This window comes from Hylobates moloch, unplaced genomic scaffold (assembly GCF_009828535.3).
Source record: "Hylobates moloch isolate HMO894 unplaced genomic scaffold, HMol_V3 SCAFFOLD_11, whole genome shotgun sequence".
Lineage (NCBI taxonomy): Eukaryota > Metazoa > Chordata > Mammalia > Primates > Hylobatidae > Hylobates > Hylobates moloch.
In genome coordinates, this window is record NW_026652286.1 from 49186673 (window position 1) to 49198763 (window position 12091).

At 55.2% G+C, this 12091-nt stretch overlaps 1 protein-coding gene across 2 annotated transcripts in view; it reads left to right on the top strand.

Moving 5' to 3' along the window:
• Nucleotides 1–1912: 1912 nt before the first annotated feature.
• The window catches only part of MYO7A (myosin VIIA), a 78350-nt gene continuing 68171 nt past the window's right edge, over nt 1913–12091 (top strand). For both annotated transcript variants that reach the window (XM_058446844.1, XM_058446846.1), the window contains exons 1-2: nt 1913–2023; nt 7003–7155. In XM_058446844.1, coding sequence (XP_058302827.1) covers nt 1925–2023; nt 7003–7155 — 252 coding nt within the window. In that variant the 5' untranslated portion in view covers nt 1913–1924. The remainder of the gene's footprint in view (nt 2024–7002; nt 7156–12091) is intronic.

The window sequence follows — 12091 nt, forward strand, 5'->3', positions numbered from 1 at the left end:
CTCCCAAGCCTCTCCAATTTTTCTTTCTTTTTCCGGGAGGAAGTTTGGGTTTGGGACTAACCTGACTCTGTCATGTGCCAACCTCCCATACATGTGAAGAGAGGGTCCACCGGGGCAGCTGTGGCTGGAAGACAGCACATAGATGGCGGTGGTCCCATAAGAGTATCATGCCATATTTTACTGTACCTTTTATGTGTATGTTTAGATATGTTTACATGCACAAATATACACCATGGATTATGACTGCCTATAGTATTCAGTACAGTAGCAGGTTGTACAGGTTTGTAGTCTAGGAGCAAGAGGCTACCCCATCCAGCCTAGGTGTGTAGTGGGCTGTACCATCTAGGTTGGTGAAGTACACTCGATGACTCCATATGTTTGCACAGAACTTATCTCTGACATTAACAATGCATGACTGTAGCTGGTTCTGATGGGAACAAGAGGAGGCTGAAAGAGTAATGAGTTGGTCTTGGACTCACTGAGTTCAGCCTTCACTGAGAAATGTGGAAATTGAGGCTCAAAGAGGTCAGCGACTCACCCAAGGCCGGGCAGGGCCTGAAACCCAGTCTTCTGACTCCTAGCCCAGAACAGATTCTGTGGGACCATTACCACAGTTTACTTCATTGTGAATCAGTTTTATAAGCTGTTACTTTTTTTTTTTACTTGATATTAAGTTATATTCTTATTAGAATGTCCCAACTCCTAGGGAGTTGGAGTACCACCCAAAAAAGAATACTTTTATTAGGATTAGAATAAAATCTAAGCTTGTATCCCAAGGCCAATAAAGGGCCTATGTGTCCTGGACCCTGCCTACTTCTCTGAGCTCCCTCTCGCCCATCAGGTCCTGCATCCTGGCTGTTCCTTCCTGCCGCAGGGCCTTTGCATGTGCTGTTTCCTATGCTGGGATTACTGTTCCCTGCTTTTCCCTTGGCTGACTGCTTGTCACCCTTCAGGTGTCAGCTCAGCGATTCCCTCCATGGAGTGGCTCCATTGGCTATTGGGTCTAGGTTGTTTGGCTCTGTCATTCTCCACCATTGGCTTGTTTGTTCCTTTGACAGCACTCACCAGTATCCAAAGTGATCGTGCTGATCTATTTGCTCAGTTGTTTGTCACCACCTCTAACTAGAATGTAGACTCCATAATCACTGCTCAACCCCCAGCATTTAGATTAATCAGTGCTTTGCACTCAGTAGGTAATCAATACGTGTTTGTTGAATCCATCAGTGCTGAATGTGGTTGTTCTTAGTCCATTTCTCTGACTTGGGATTTTATATTTGGCTCTCACGATCCCTTGCTGAATGAGTAGTGAGAGCCAGGCCCTGGGCCAGATGCCGCAGGGGACACAAAGCGACATCCTCCCCCAAGGTCAGGGCTCTCCCCACATGCCAGAAGACAATGTGGCTGAACCCTTCTCTAGTGCCCAGCACGGAGTGGTGTCCCTGTGAGGAACCTGTCATGATGATGACGAAAATCAGCCCTGGAGGTGAAGGAGGCTGCAGCATTCACCCACCGTCTGGGTGTCCTCTGGTGTCACCTCATGTTAGAGAGGAAGTGGTTTGAGTGGTCTGGTGTTTCTGTCTAGACCCCAGTGAATCTGTCATCCACATGTAGGGTGTAGATCCATGGGGAGAGCTGGGCTTGGGGAGGCCTTGAGGCCTCTGAGCCTCTGCTAACTCATCTGTAAAATGGGAATATGGCTGTTCTAGAGGGGTATTGATGAGATTGCATAATGCCTAGCCCAGGGCCTGCACTGCTCCAGAAGGTTGCTAGTAAGTGTGAGTCCCCTTCTCTTCCCCCTTCTGTGGTTGGCTCAGAGCCTCTGATTGTAGCAGAGGGATATAGGGCTGCCTGGAAGGGGCTCCAATCCCCCTCCCTGCTCACCTGGGCTGGGACTCTCTCTCGCCCACAGGGGGACTATGTGTGGATGGACCTGAGATCGGGGCAGGAGTTCGATGTGCCCATCGGGGCGGTGGTGAAGCTCTGCGACTCTGGGCAGATCCAGGTGGTGGACGATGAAGGCAATGTGAGTAGTCCCCTCCCTCCTCCTGCCCCATGCCTTGGGGGCAGATCCAGGCTGACAGCTGCCTTGATGCAGGGAGATGATCTAAAGGATATGGAGGTCATGCCCATGCCCCCACTTCTGCCTCTCAGATGCCTCCTTCCATGAGCTTTCCCCAGCACCCCAGCAAGAGGGAACCCCCTGCCTGCCTCAGGCTACTTGTTCTGTTTCCACAAGCACTTCAGTCCATTCTGCCTGGTGTTAGAGATGTGTGTGTGTGTGTGTGGTGGGGTTTGAGTGCAGGGGGAGCAGGCTAGGAGCTCCTCAGACACAGAGGTGCTTTGGGGGCAGACTGACTGCATTCAAATCCCATCTCGTCCACTTGTTAGCTGCGCAACCTTGGCCAAGTCTCCTTCCCTCCTGAGCCTCAGTTTCCTCTTTGTAAAATGAGGATAATAATAAGTATCTCACAGGGCTGTTGACCCATATGTGAGATCACACGCGTAGAACACCTCAGTGAAGTTAGTGATAGTGTGAAAGTTAAATGAACGACCACAGCCTCACTGTGTTGGGTTACTGACATCACATGAATCCACTGTCCACCTTGACACTGCTCTGGAAATTGGTCTCACAGATTAACCCTTTATCTGTGGCCTAGAAGGAAAGGGGCCCCAGAAGTGTAAGTTTTCTAGGTAATGATAGTGGGGCCTTGGGGAGGGAAGGAGAGGCCTGAAGTCTGGGGCCTGCCCTGGAGAAGGTGGCTGGTTCACGTGAGGGTCCGGAGGGGCAGCCCTGGGGCCTCTGAGCATGCTTGCACATGTGTGTGTCACTGGGGGTATGCAGATGGGGTGCAGAGCACACAGGGGCAGCTTAGCAGAGATATGAAGAACCCAGGGAGATTCAGCTCTGCCATAATGTGGGCTGTGCCCCATGGTGTGCCAGGGGCTGGGACATAGAATTGGACTGAGTCCCTGTCTTAGCCTCCTGGTCTGAGGGAGGAGAGTCAGGAGAAAGAGGGTGCAGGGACTTGAAACCGAGGCTCTGCTGGGGACGAGGGGAGGGCTCAGGACCCTCGAGGCCAGGTGCTTGACGTGGAGTGGGCAGGAGCATCCCAGATATTCCTGCAGCCCTCAGGTGCTTCCCCTCAGAGTTTGCAAGGCCCTTTAACCCAAGTTCTGTCTTTGGACTCTCATGGCATCTGGGGAAGGCAGGGAGGGAAAGAACTGTTATCCCATGAGGAAACTGAGGCACATAGAGGGACCATGCAGCCAGTCACACAGCTAGTAAGTGATGGTGCTGGGGTTAGAACCCAGGACCTCTGTCTTCTATGCATCAGTTTCCCCTGTCAGCATTATCTCAACAGTGACTTTGGGGCTCAGATTCTGCTAATCACATGTTTGGCCCTTGAGCTGTAGAACCCAAGGCCTGCAGTATCATTCCGGAGGCTCCAGTCCTAGGACCCTCTAGGAAGCTACTGTGAGGGTGCAGCCACAGAAAGGGAGGCACAGGCTGGCTGGCAGTACAGACAGGCCTGCTAACCTGCCCAGAGCCCCCAGGGTGGGGACCAGGGACTCTGTCTACAGGCTTGAGTTTCACCTGGGTCATGTTGCATGTCAGATGGTGTCCCATAACTGCGTCACCGAATCCCAAAGGTCCCCTCCTGCTTCTCCTCCACCCAGGCCCTGAGAGTGGGGGCTGCAGGAGGGGTGGGCATGACTGCTGGCAGGGCAGTTCGGGAGGCTGGGGTTTGCATCCATGGCATTGGACCCCCAGGGCTTCCAGACCCCTTCTTCACAAGCCTTTCCCACCCCCATTCCATCCCCTCCCTCCCAACTCCAGGCTGTCGTCTCTTACCCCTCTGTCTGTCCACAGACTCCTAGCAACTTGAGAGCAGGGAACAGGCCAGTCCCATCTGGTTCCCCAGAGTTCATCAAGGGGTCTGCCCAGGGAAGGCTCTTGGCAGAGACTCGCCGAGTGATGAATGAAAGGTTATGGTTCCAGTCCCCACTGGAATCCCAGTGTCTTGCCTTTGTCCAAGCCATTTCTGTTGCCAGATACACCCCTCCTTCCCTTCCTCTAGGGAGCAAGTTTTCCCTGCTCAGTCCAGGCTAGCTCTTTCCCAAAGGCATCCCTGGTCCCTGGAATTGACCACGTTCCCCTCCCCCAGTTGCTGGCATTTCTTCAGGCCAGGGCCTCGGCTACTGCGCTGGTTACACTTTGGCCCCTGGTAGGTACCTGTGGACCTTGACCTGCAGGGTGCTGGCCTCTGCTGGGAGTCCTCCCACGCAGGAAACAGTGGGAGCAGCGCAGCTACTGGGCAAGTCATTTTCCCTCTTGAGTCCGACTCGTCACTGTTAAATGGGGTCAGTGATTCTCTTTTAGAGGAGCAAATGTAGATCACAAGGCAGTACAGTGACAATGCCCAGCTCTGGCTGAGCATTTACCCAGCAGCAGCACTCTACAGACCTGGCAGGAGAAAGCTGGCCACAAAGATGGGTGTCGTGATCACATCCATCAGTCCTCCCAAAACCCCTGGGAAGAAGGGATTCTTACTCTCATTCCCATTTCACAGCTGAGGACATGCAGGCTCAGGAGGGCAAGCTGATGTGCTCAGGGGTCCGGGGTCAGGCCGTGGCTGAGCACTGTCAACCTGTGTGCTGAACTGTCATGGGGAGGGATGTGGGGACCTGAGGCTGGGGTTAAGTGGGGACGGCAGACAGCCTGCCCAGGAGCCCTCTCCCCTCTTGTCCACATTGGGGCCTAGGATAGAGGCAGGGAGCAGGGACCGCGTGGGGGGATTTTCCAACGGGATCAGCTTGTATAAGAAATAGGGTGCCTGGGAGAGAGGAATGTTCCACACGGGACTGGAAAGTCCAGGCAGGTTCCCTAACGTCAGCACCCACCCCCTCACCCTGAGGCGGCTGCATGAAAGCCTGCCCCGCGTTGAAGTGCTGCTGGCCCAGAAGTGCCGTGGAGTGTCAGGGAAACTGGGGTGGGGCAGTTTCTGTCCAGCGCAGCCCCTAATCCCCCTGAGGGCCTAGGCAGGCTGCCACCCTCCTCCGAGCCTGTTTTCTCATGTGAAGTGAGGGGGCTGGAATAAGGGACTTCTGGGGTCTCTCCACGACTGACTTCTGCCTCTCATTCAGACCTGGTCCCCTGCAGTCACCAGCCAGCCATCTGTCCCATCAGAGGCTCCCTGCCGCATCATTTGTGCCCAGCCCCTGTGTGAGGCACCGTGGCCTGAGATGTGGCCCTGGAGGCAGGGGGACGGCACAGATGGAGCATGTGAGGGTGGCCAGCACTGTCAGGGGAGGCTTCAGAAACTGGGAAACCTCCGAGCCAAGCCTCGAAGGCTAAGGAGAAAGAAGGTAGAGGGAACAGTGGAGCAAAGTCACAGAGGCCTTTGGGGACATGAAACCCGTGTTCCCTGGCTAGGAAGTACCGGGGGTAGCAGGAATGGAGGCTAGGGGTCCCTGTGTCTAGCGCATGCTGGCCCTTGATGCCAGGCTGAGGAGCCCAGGGGAGTCAGGGAAGGGCTGAGAGCCCCAGAGTGACAGGGTCAGGAGGGTGCCTCAGGAAAGGCCTGGGGGACGAGGGATTTGATGGAAGAGCTGGAGGTAAGATGAGGACAGCAAGAGGCCGGGGCCGGGCCAGTGAGAGACGATGGTCTCAATCAGGGTATGGGCTTGAGGGTGGTGAGGAGGGCACTGCCCACTCAGCAGCCTTTTAGAGGGTTGAATGGGCAGGACTGGGTGACCTATTGGACTGGGGTGGTGGTGGGGGGAGCTGATGTCGATTCCTGCTAGTGTCCAGCTGTTGGGGTTGACTATGCCAGAAGGGACCCGGAGGAGGAGCAGGTCGGGGAGGACATGGCATGTGCATCACATCTGCTCAGCGAGTCTCAGGGCCTGAGCTGGGAGGTGGCAGAGAGGTCCCCTTTCCCCCCAAAAGGCAGGTCCTGGGGCTACTGGGTCATGGCATTTGGGGATGGGAGGGCTGAGGTACTCTCAGGCAATGGCCACACTTCCCTGAGAGTCTGGGATTTTGCAAAGGTGCTAGAGACCCTCTGGGGGCGGGGAGGGCCCCAGGGCCCTGAGGAAACCAGGGCTTTGCCAGCTTGTTGAAAGAGCTGGTGCATTTCCCAAATGCTCACCCATCTGCCACCACAAGGCAGCTGGGGAATAATGCAGAGTAAGGAGAGCTGGGCAGGCGACCTGTGTCCTCCACTTCAGCTCACAGGTCCCGAGAGTTCACACCCCTTGCTCTCACAGGTCATAAGCAAGCCCCAGGAAATACCTCCTGGGTGGGTCCACTTCTCCCCGTCAGCACTGCTACCTCCCTGCCTTCCAGCTTTCCCTTGAACGTGCCAAGCCTTTGCCAGCCTGAGGCGTTGTTTTGCTGTTCCCTGGGCCTGGAGCCCTCTGACCCCCTCCCCCTAATCTTTTTACAGTGGTCTCTTTCTCTTCCTTCATGCCTCAGCTCATATGCCACCTCCTTGGAGGGGCCGTCCCTGACCACCCCATCTCAAGGAGCTCCCCCCATGACTCCACCACATACACCTGTTGAGGTATTCTTGGCACTATCTGAAATCACTTTTTAATGTGTGTTTTTTTCTTTCTTTCTTTATTTTTTACTGGAGCCTGAATTTGAGACCAAGCTTGTCTACCTCTAATTATTACCCTTTCCACTCCATCCTGCAAAGGGCCTGAGGGAACTCTGATCCCCTTACTGACAACAGTCAGGTGGGGCCAAAATCCCTGCCCTGCCCACCTCTTAGGTCTGCGAGAAAATCTCCTAAGAGAAGGAGCAGTCCTTGAGGCGTAGAGGTGGCTGATACCATCCTGACTCAACCCTGTTAGAACTGACAGTGTTTGGCTGCGAGAGAGGTCGAGGCCCTTACCCGGGTTGGCACTCACCCCTCGCTCCCGCCCGTCCTGGCCCCTTCCCCTGAAGTGCGCAGCCTGGCCCCCAGGAGAGCACGCTGACGTTCTGGCTCCCCGCAGGAACACTGGATCTCCCCGCAGAACGCAACACACATCAAGCCTATGCACCCCACGTCGGTCCACGGCGTGCAGGACATGATCCGCCTGGGGGACCTCAACGAGGCGGGCATCTTGCGCAACCTGCTTATCCGCTACCGGGACCACCTCATCTACGTGAGTGCCACCCCGCCCGGTGCCGGTCCAGGCACCCTCAGGCCCCGCCCTGCCCACTCCGCCCCACCCCGCCCGTCTTGCCTCCGGCCCCGCCCTGCCGGGGCCCTGCCTCCTGAGACTTTGTCCGCTGTGCAGCTGGGGCCCATCTGCAGGCAACCGCTCGGCGGGGGGCTCATCCTCTTGGGCTGTGGCTTTTGTGATCTGTGGTTGGGGTGGGGAGCGGTTTGTACTACACAGTTTTCATGTGCCTCTCCAGGCCTTGAAACCAATGGGAGGCCAGGGCGGAGTCAGTGAGCGGCTTGGTGCTTTGCCCAGGCACAGGAGGGCAGCTCTGCTGGGCATTTGCTAAGGGACTAGGACCTGCCATCAGGCCTCAGGGCCAGGAGAGGATGGATAGGGATGGATGGATATCCTCAGGAGGGTGCTAAAGGAGGGAACGTGCTCTGCTCCTCCACCCCTCAAACCTTAATATTAGAAACACACACACACACCACTCTCCTCTACCTTCAAATGGGGAGGACAAATAAAGATGTCTTCCCCAGCCAGGACAGAGCAGATTCCAAGAGGCTGAGCTCAGAGAAGAGCAGAGCAATAAGAGCCCGTGGAGATCATATACTCTAGAGGTTCTCACACTTTTTGGTTGCAGGAACCCTTTATGTTCTTAAAAATTATTGAGGATCCCAAAGGACTTCTGTGTACTGGGTTATATCTGTTGATATTTGCCATATTAGAAGTTAAAGCTGAGACATTTAGAAAAGTATTAATTTTTGAAAAAGTAACCATAATAAATCTATTATAAGATAATATAAATAACATTTGTACTAAAAATGACATTTCCCAAAATAATAAAAATGGTGAGAAGGGTAGCATTGTTTTTACAGATTTTTTCAAATCTCTTTAATGTCTGGCTTAATAAAGCCAACTGGATTCTCATCTCTGCTTCATGTCCAGTCTGATGTGATATTTTGGCTGAAGTGTATGAAGAAAATCTGGCCTCACAGATGTGTAGTTGGAAAAGAGAAGGCTTTGCAGACTTCCTGCAAGGGTCTTGGACCCCCTAGGGGTCTTTGGTCCACACCCTGAGAACTGCTGCTCTAGCCCAATAGCCCAGTTGCAGACAGGGAAACTGAGACTCCACAGGTTCAGCCAGGCCCAGAGCTGTGCCGTGCCCAGGTCACTGCCTGCTTCTGACACAGCCTCGTTCTCCAGCAGCCCAAGGGCAAAGGAAACCAAGGATGTGCAACCCCCAGCAGGGAGCAGGAGGGACCCCTCTGATGCAGGGCTGGCCTGATTATCTCGAGACCCAGGCCCAGGGAAGGCTGGTACTAGGGGCATTACTGGAGGAGGTGTGGGGTCTGCAGGAGTGATGTCGCTCCCAGCTCAGAGGAGTGGTGTTTGGGCTTCTGGAGGTGGGTGAGGTTGGCTGGTAGAGATGGCATTCAGGAGGGGGCATGGCATGAATAAATGCTGGAGGCAGGGCCATGCCGGCAAGCGATCGGCAGGCACAGTGTCCCTCAGGTTGTCGGGACCATGAAGGGGTGCCAGGGCCCAGGGCTGGAAAAGTCTCAGGGAGCCCCAGGTGTTGTCACTGAAGAATCACAGCAAGGAGCTCTCAGGGCCAGGGGTGCAGTCTCTGTCAGGAGCCCTGGAATTACGGCCCTTCAGCTGCCAGAGAGGTCCTCAGCCACTGTCTGACTCTAGGTCCCTCTGCAGCTTCAGGCTCCAGAGGAGAGGCTGTGTGTGGCTCCTTGCTGTCCGTTGTTTGGGCACAGGAAGTGACTTTTGCAGGGAGCCTTCTAGCACTGACAAAGCCCCTCTCACTCTATCCCTCAGTCAGGCCTCACCTGCACTCAGAGGGGCAGGGCATGGGGGTCTCTTCCAGATGTCATCAGCATCGCCCAGCCAGCGGGAAGGAGCTAGAACTTGAGCCCAGGGCACCCACCCGCTGTATCTCACAGGGACCCGCTGGTGTCTACACCCCACTTCTTGGCAGCCGCCTCTTTGTTCCTCTCCCTGGAGGGCAAGTGGCTACTGGTGGGTCCTGGGGTTTTCTGTGGCCACTCACCCAGGCCTGGGCAGTCCCACCCTTAGATGAGCAGGGAGCCTGTCCACCTGCCTGCAGGGTACTTCCAGGGCCAATGCTTTGTCATTGTCCCTGTGCTGAGGCTGGAACCCAAGGCCCACTCTCCTGTCAGGATGAGGCAGAGGGCCCCATCTCAGGGGAGGAGCTGGGTAAAATGGAAGTTGTCCCACTGGGCCCCTGCAGACCAGCGTCTCAGCATAGCTCAAGGGCATGAAGCATGTGGGTCAGCCACAGTGCAGGCAAGCCGGTCCTCATGCAAGAGAGTCGGTAGGTCACCTGCATCAAGGAACAAAGGCAAAAACAGGATTCATAAGGGAGAGGGAGGAAAAAACTTCAGACACCGTGGGCACAGTGAATCTTGTTTGTAAAATTAGGAGGGTGGTGAGCTGATCCCTGGGTGGCCAGCAGAGGACAGCTTGGACATTACATACTCCAGGAGGGTTTCAAAGAAAATAACTTCAGGGATTTATGGTTTCTCCAGAAAGGCTCCAAATCTGAACCATTTGCCTCATTTGAAGTTCTCACCATAACCTTTCTGACTTATTTTCTGGGTGAGAGGGAGGAGGCAGGGCCATCCCCCGTGGAGGGACAGGGTGGGGGCCCAGGTAGGTGTCTAAGCTGCCTTCTTGTCCAGGATCCCTGGCCAGGAAGCCACGCTGTGGCACCTGGGAGGGCCTCAGCTCCAGTAGTCTGCCGACCTTAGATTCTCAGTGTATCTTGGACTGGAGATCCATGCTTAAGAACTGCGGGATTCAAAGAGGTTTCCTTGACTCGCTGAGTTCATGATTCTGTGACTTGGTGGATGAGGTAGGATTAGAGCAGGGCTTTGAAGAAGCAACCGGTCCATCATCCCACCCGGAAACCAAACCTGTCCCTAACCATGGCAACCCCCTGTCCCTTCATGGATTGGGTTACCCTGGGCACGGCACGTGCACTCAGGATTTCCTCCGATTACCATGGCCAGCTCACAGCCTTGGGCCGGTGGATGCTCTGTTCTTGACTGTCTGTCCTGGGCTCATCTGCTTCCAGCTTCCCTGTCCCCAGGAGCCCAAGAGAGCATCCCAGGGCCACACATCAGCCCCAGCCACTCCAGAATGAGGAAAGGCCCTCAGAGAACACTTAGCAACCCCTCACTGCATGGTCCCAGAGAGCAAGGACCGTCCCCGCATTGGGTGGAAGGGCTGGTGGGGACCCAGGGCTCCCTAATGCTGAGCAGAGGCTGCAGCCCTGATCTGGGAGGCGGGAGGCTGGTGTCCAGTTTGGCGTGTGCCCTTGGGGACATTCCTATTCCTATCTGGTCTCAGCCTTTCCTAGGCACAACAGGGAGACTGCATGGAGTGGGCACCTTTGTGGCTCTAGGAAGACTTGTGAGCCCCAGAATGTGTTCTTGGTCTCCATGACCTGCTAAATGTTAAGGAAGTCCCCAGAGCCGACAGGCCTGGGTGCTTCCTGGAGGAGGTGAAATTGATTCCTGCTACATCTCTGTGGCCTCAGAGAGGCCCCTTCAGCTCCGCCTGGGGACCCCTAGGGACCACATGTGCTGTATCCCTGGTTTGAGAATAGTCCTTCTCTCTCCCCACCCAACCTGTGGCTCCACAGGGCAGATTTTACTACTGTAGATTTGAACAAGAGGTCTGTGCTGGGCATTAATTCTCTGCCAACCTGAATCCTTAGAGTCAGAGAGAGAGGCCAGAGGGCTCAGGGAGCAGTGCTGAGACCTTGGAGGACCGATGGGCACAGAAGCCCGGAGAGGGCCAGGGCCTCATTGCCAGTGGTGGCCAGCCTCCTCTTCCGGAGACCCCGGCTGCTGGCTCTGTCGGTCCCGTGAGTGCGTTCCTGGGGTTTGGGGAAGCCCAGATGGAGAGGCCAGAGCTGGGGCTCTGGTGCCAGGGTTTCTCATTCACCCCACCCCCAACACATCTGCTGTGTGACCTTGGCAAGTCTCCCCACTTCTTGGAGGCTCACTTCTCTCATCTGCAAAGTGGGGATATGACCACACCTCCGGAGGCCTTCTGAGGAGTAAAAGGAGTGATGGGGTGGGAGCTGCAAAGTCCTGAGCCCAACAGGGCTTGCTCTTGTCCTCTTGCTGGAGAGAATCCTCCTCACCGAGGAAAGAGGCCTCATTTCTCTTATTTGTTTTGTAGATAGATAAGTAGTTAGGTAGATACATACATACATACATACATAAAAAATTATTCATTTTTTTCCTGCACAGATGGTAGCATCCCTCCCACGGTATTCTGTGGTTTTCCACTGGCTACATCCCGACCGCCCTTCCCGTCAGCATGGCTGGGGCTGCCTCAATGCTGCTGGCAGGCCTGTCCCCTCGCTACCTTCCCTGCAGGTTGCTGCGGCTGGCAGTGGATGCTGTTCACCCAGTACTTCCCCGCCCATTGATCTAGTTGCTCTTTTGGCCACTCAGCAACCGTTGCTGAGCATCTCCTATGTGCCGTGCATGGTGCCAGGCCCTGGGGGACAGAGGCCTTGAACGGGGACTGTAGAGGAGCCAGCTGGGCCTGCTGAAGGAGACCTGTGGGTATGATGATTGTACAGGAAGGTGCCTGGCTTCCTGGAGGAGGCGTCATCTCCGATTGGAACTGAAGGATGAGAAGGAATTATCTGGATGAAGGGGTAGGGGAAGTGTGTCCCTGGTCTGAGATGGCAGGGGATGGAGTGTGGTGCTTTTAACTGAAAGTTTCATATGAATGGAGCCTCTTGGTTGTGAGTTGAGGTTGACGAGGGTGGCAGGGGCCAGGGCTTGGGGCCTTGTGGGCAGGGAGAGGATTTGGACTTTGTCCAGAGGCTGTGGGAAACCGCTGGAGGGTTTTCAGCAGGGATGATGTGGTTAGATTT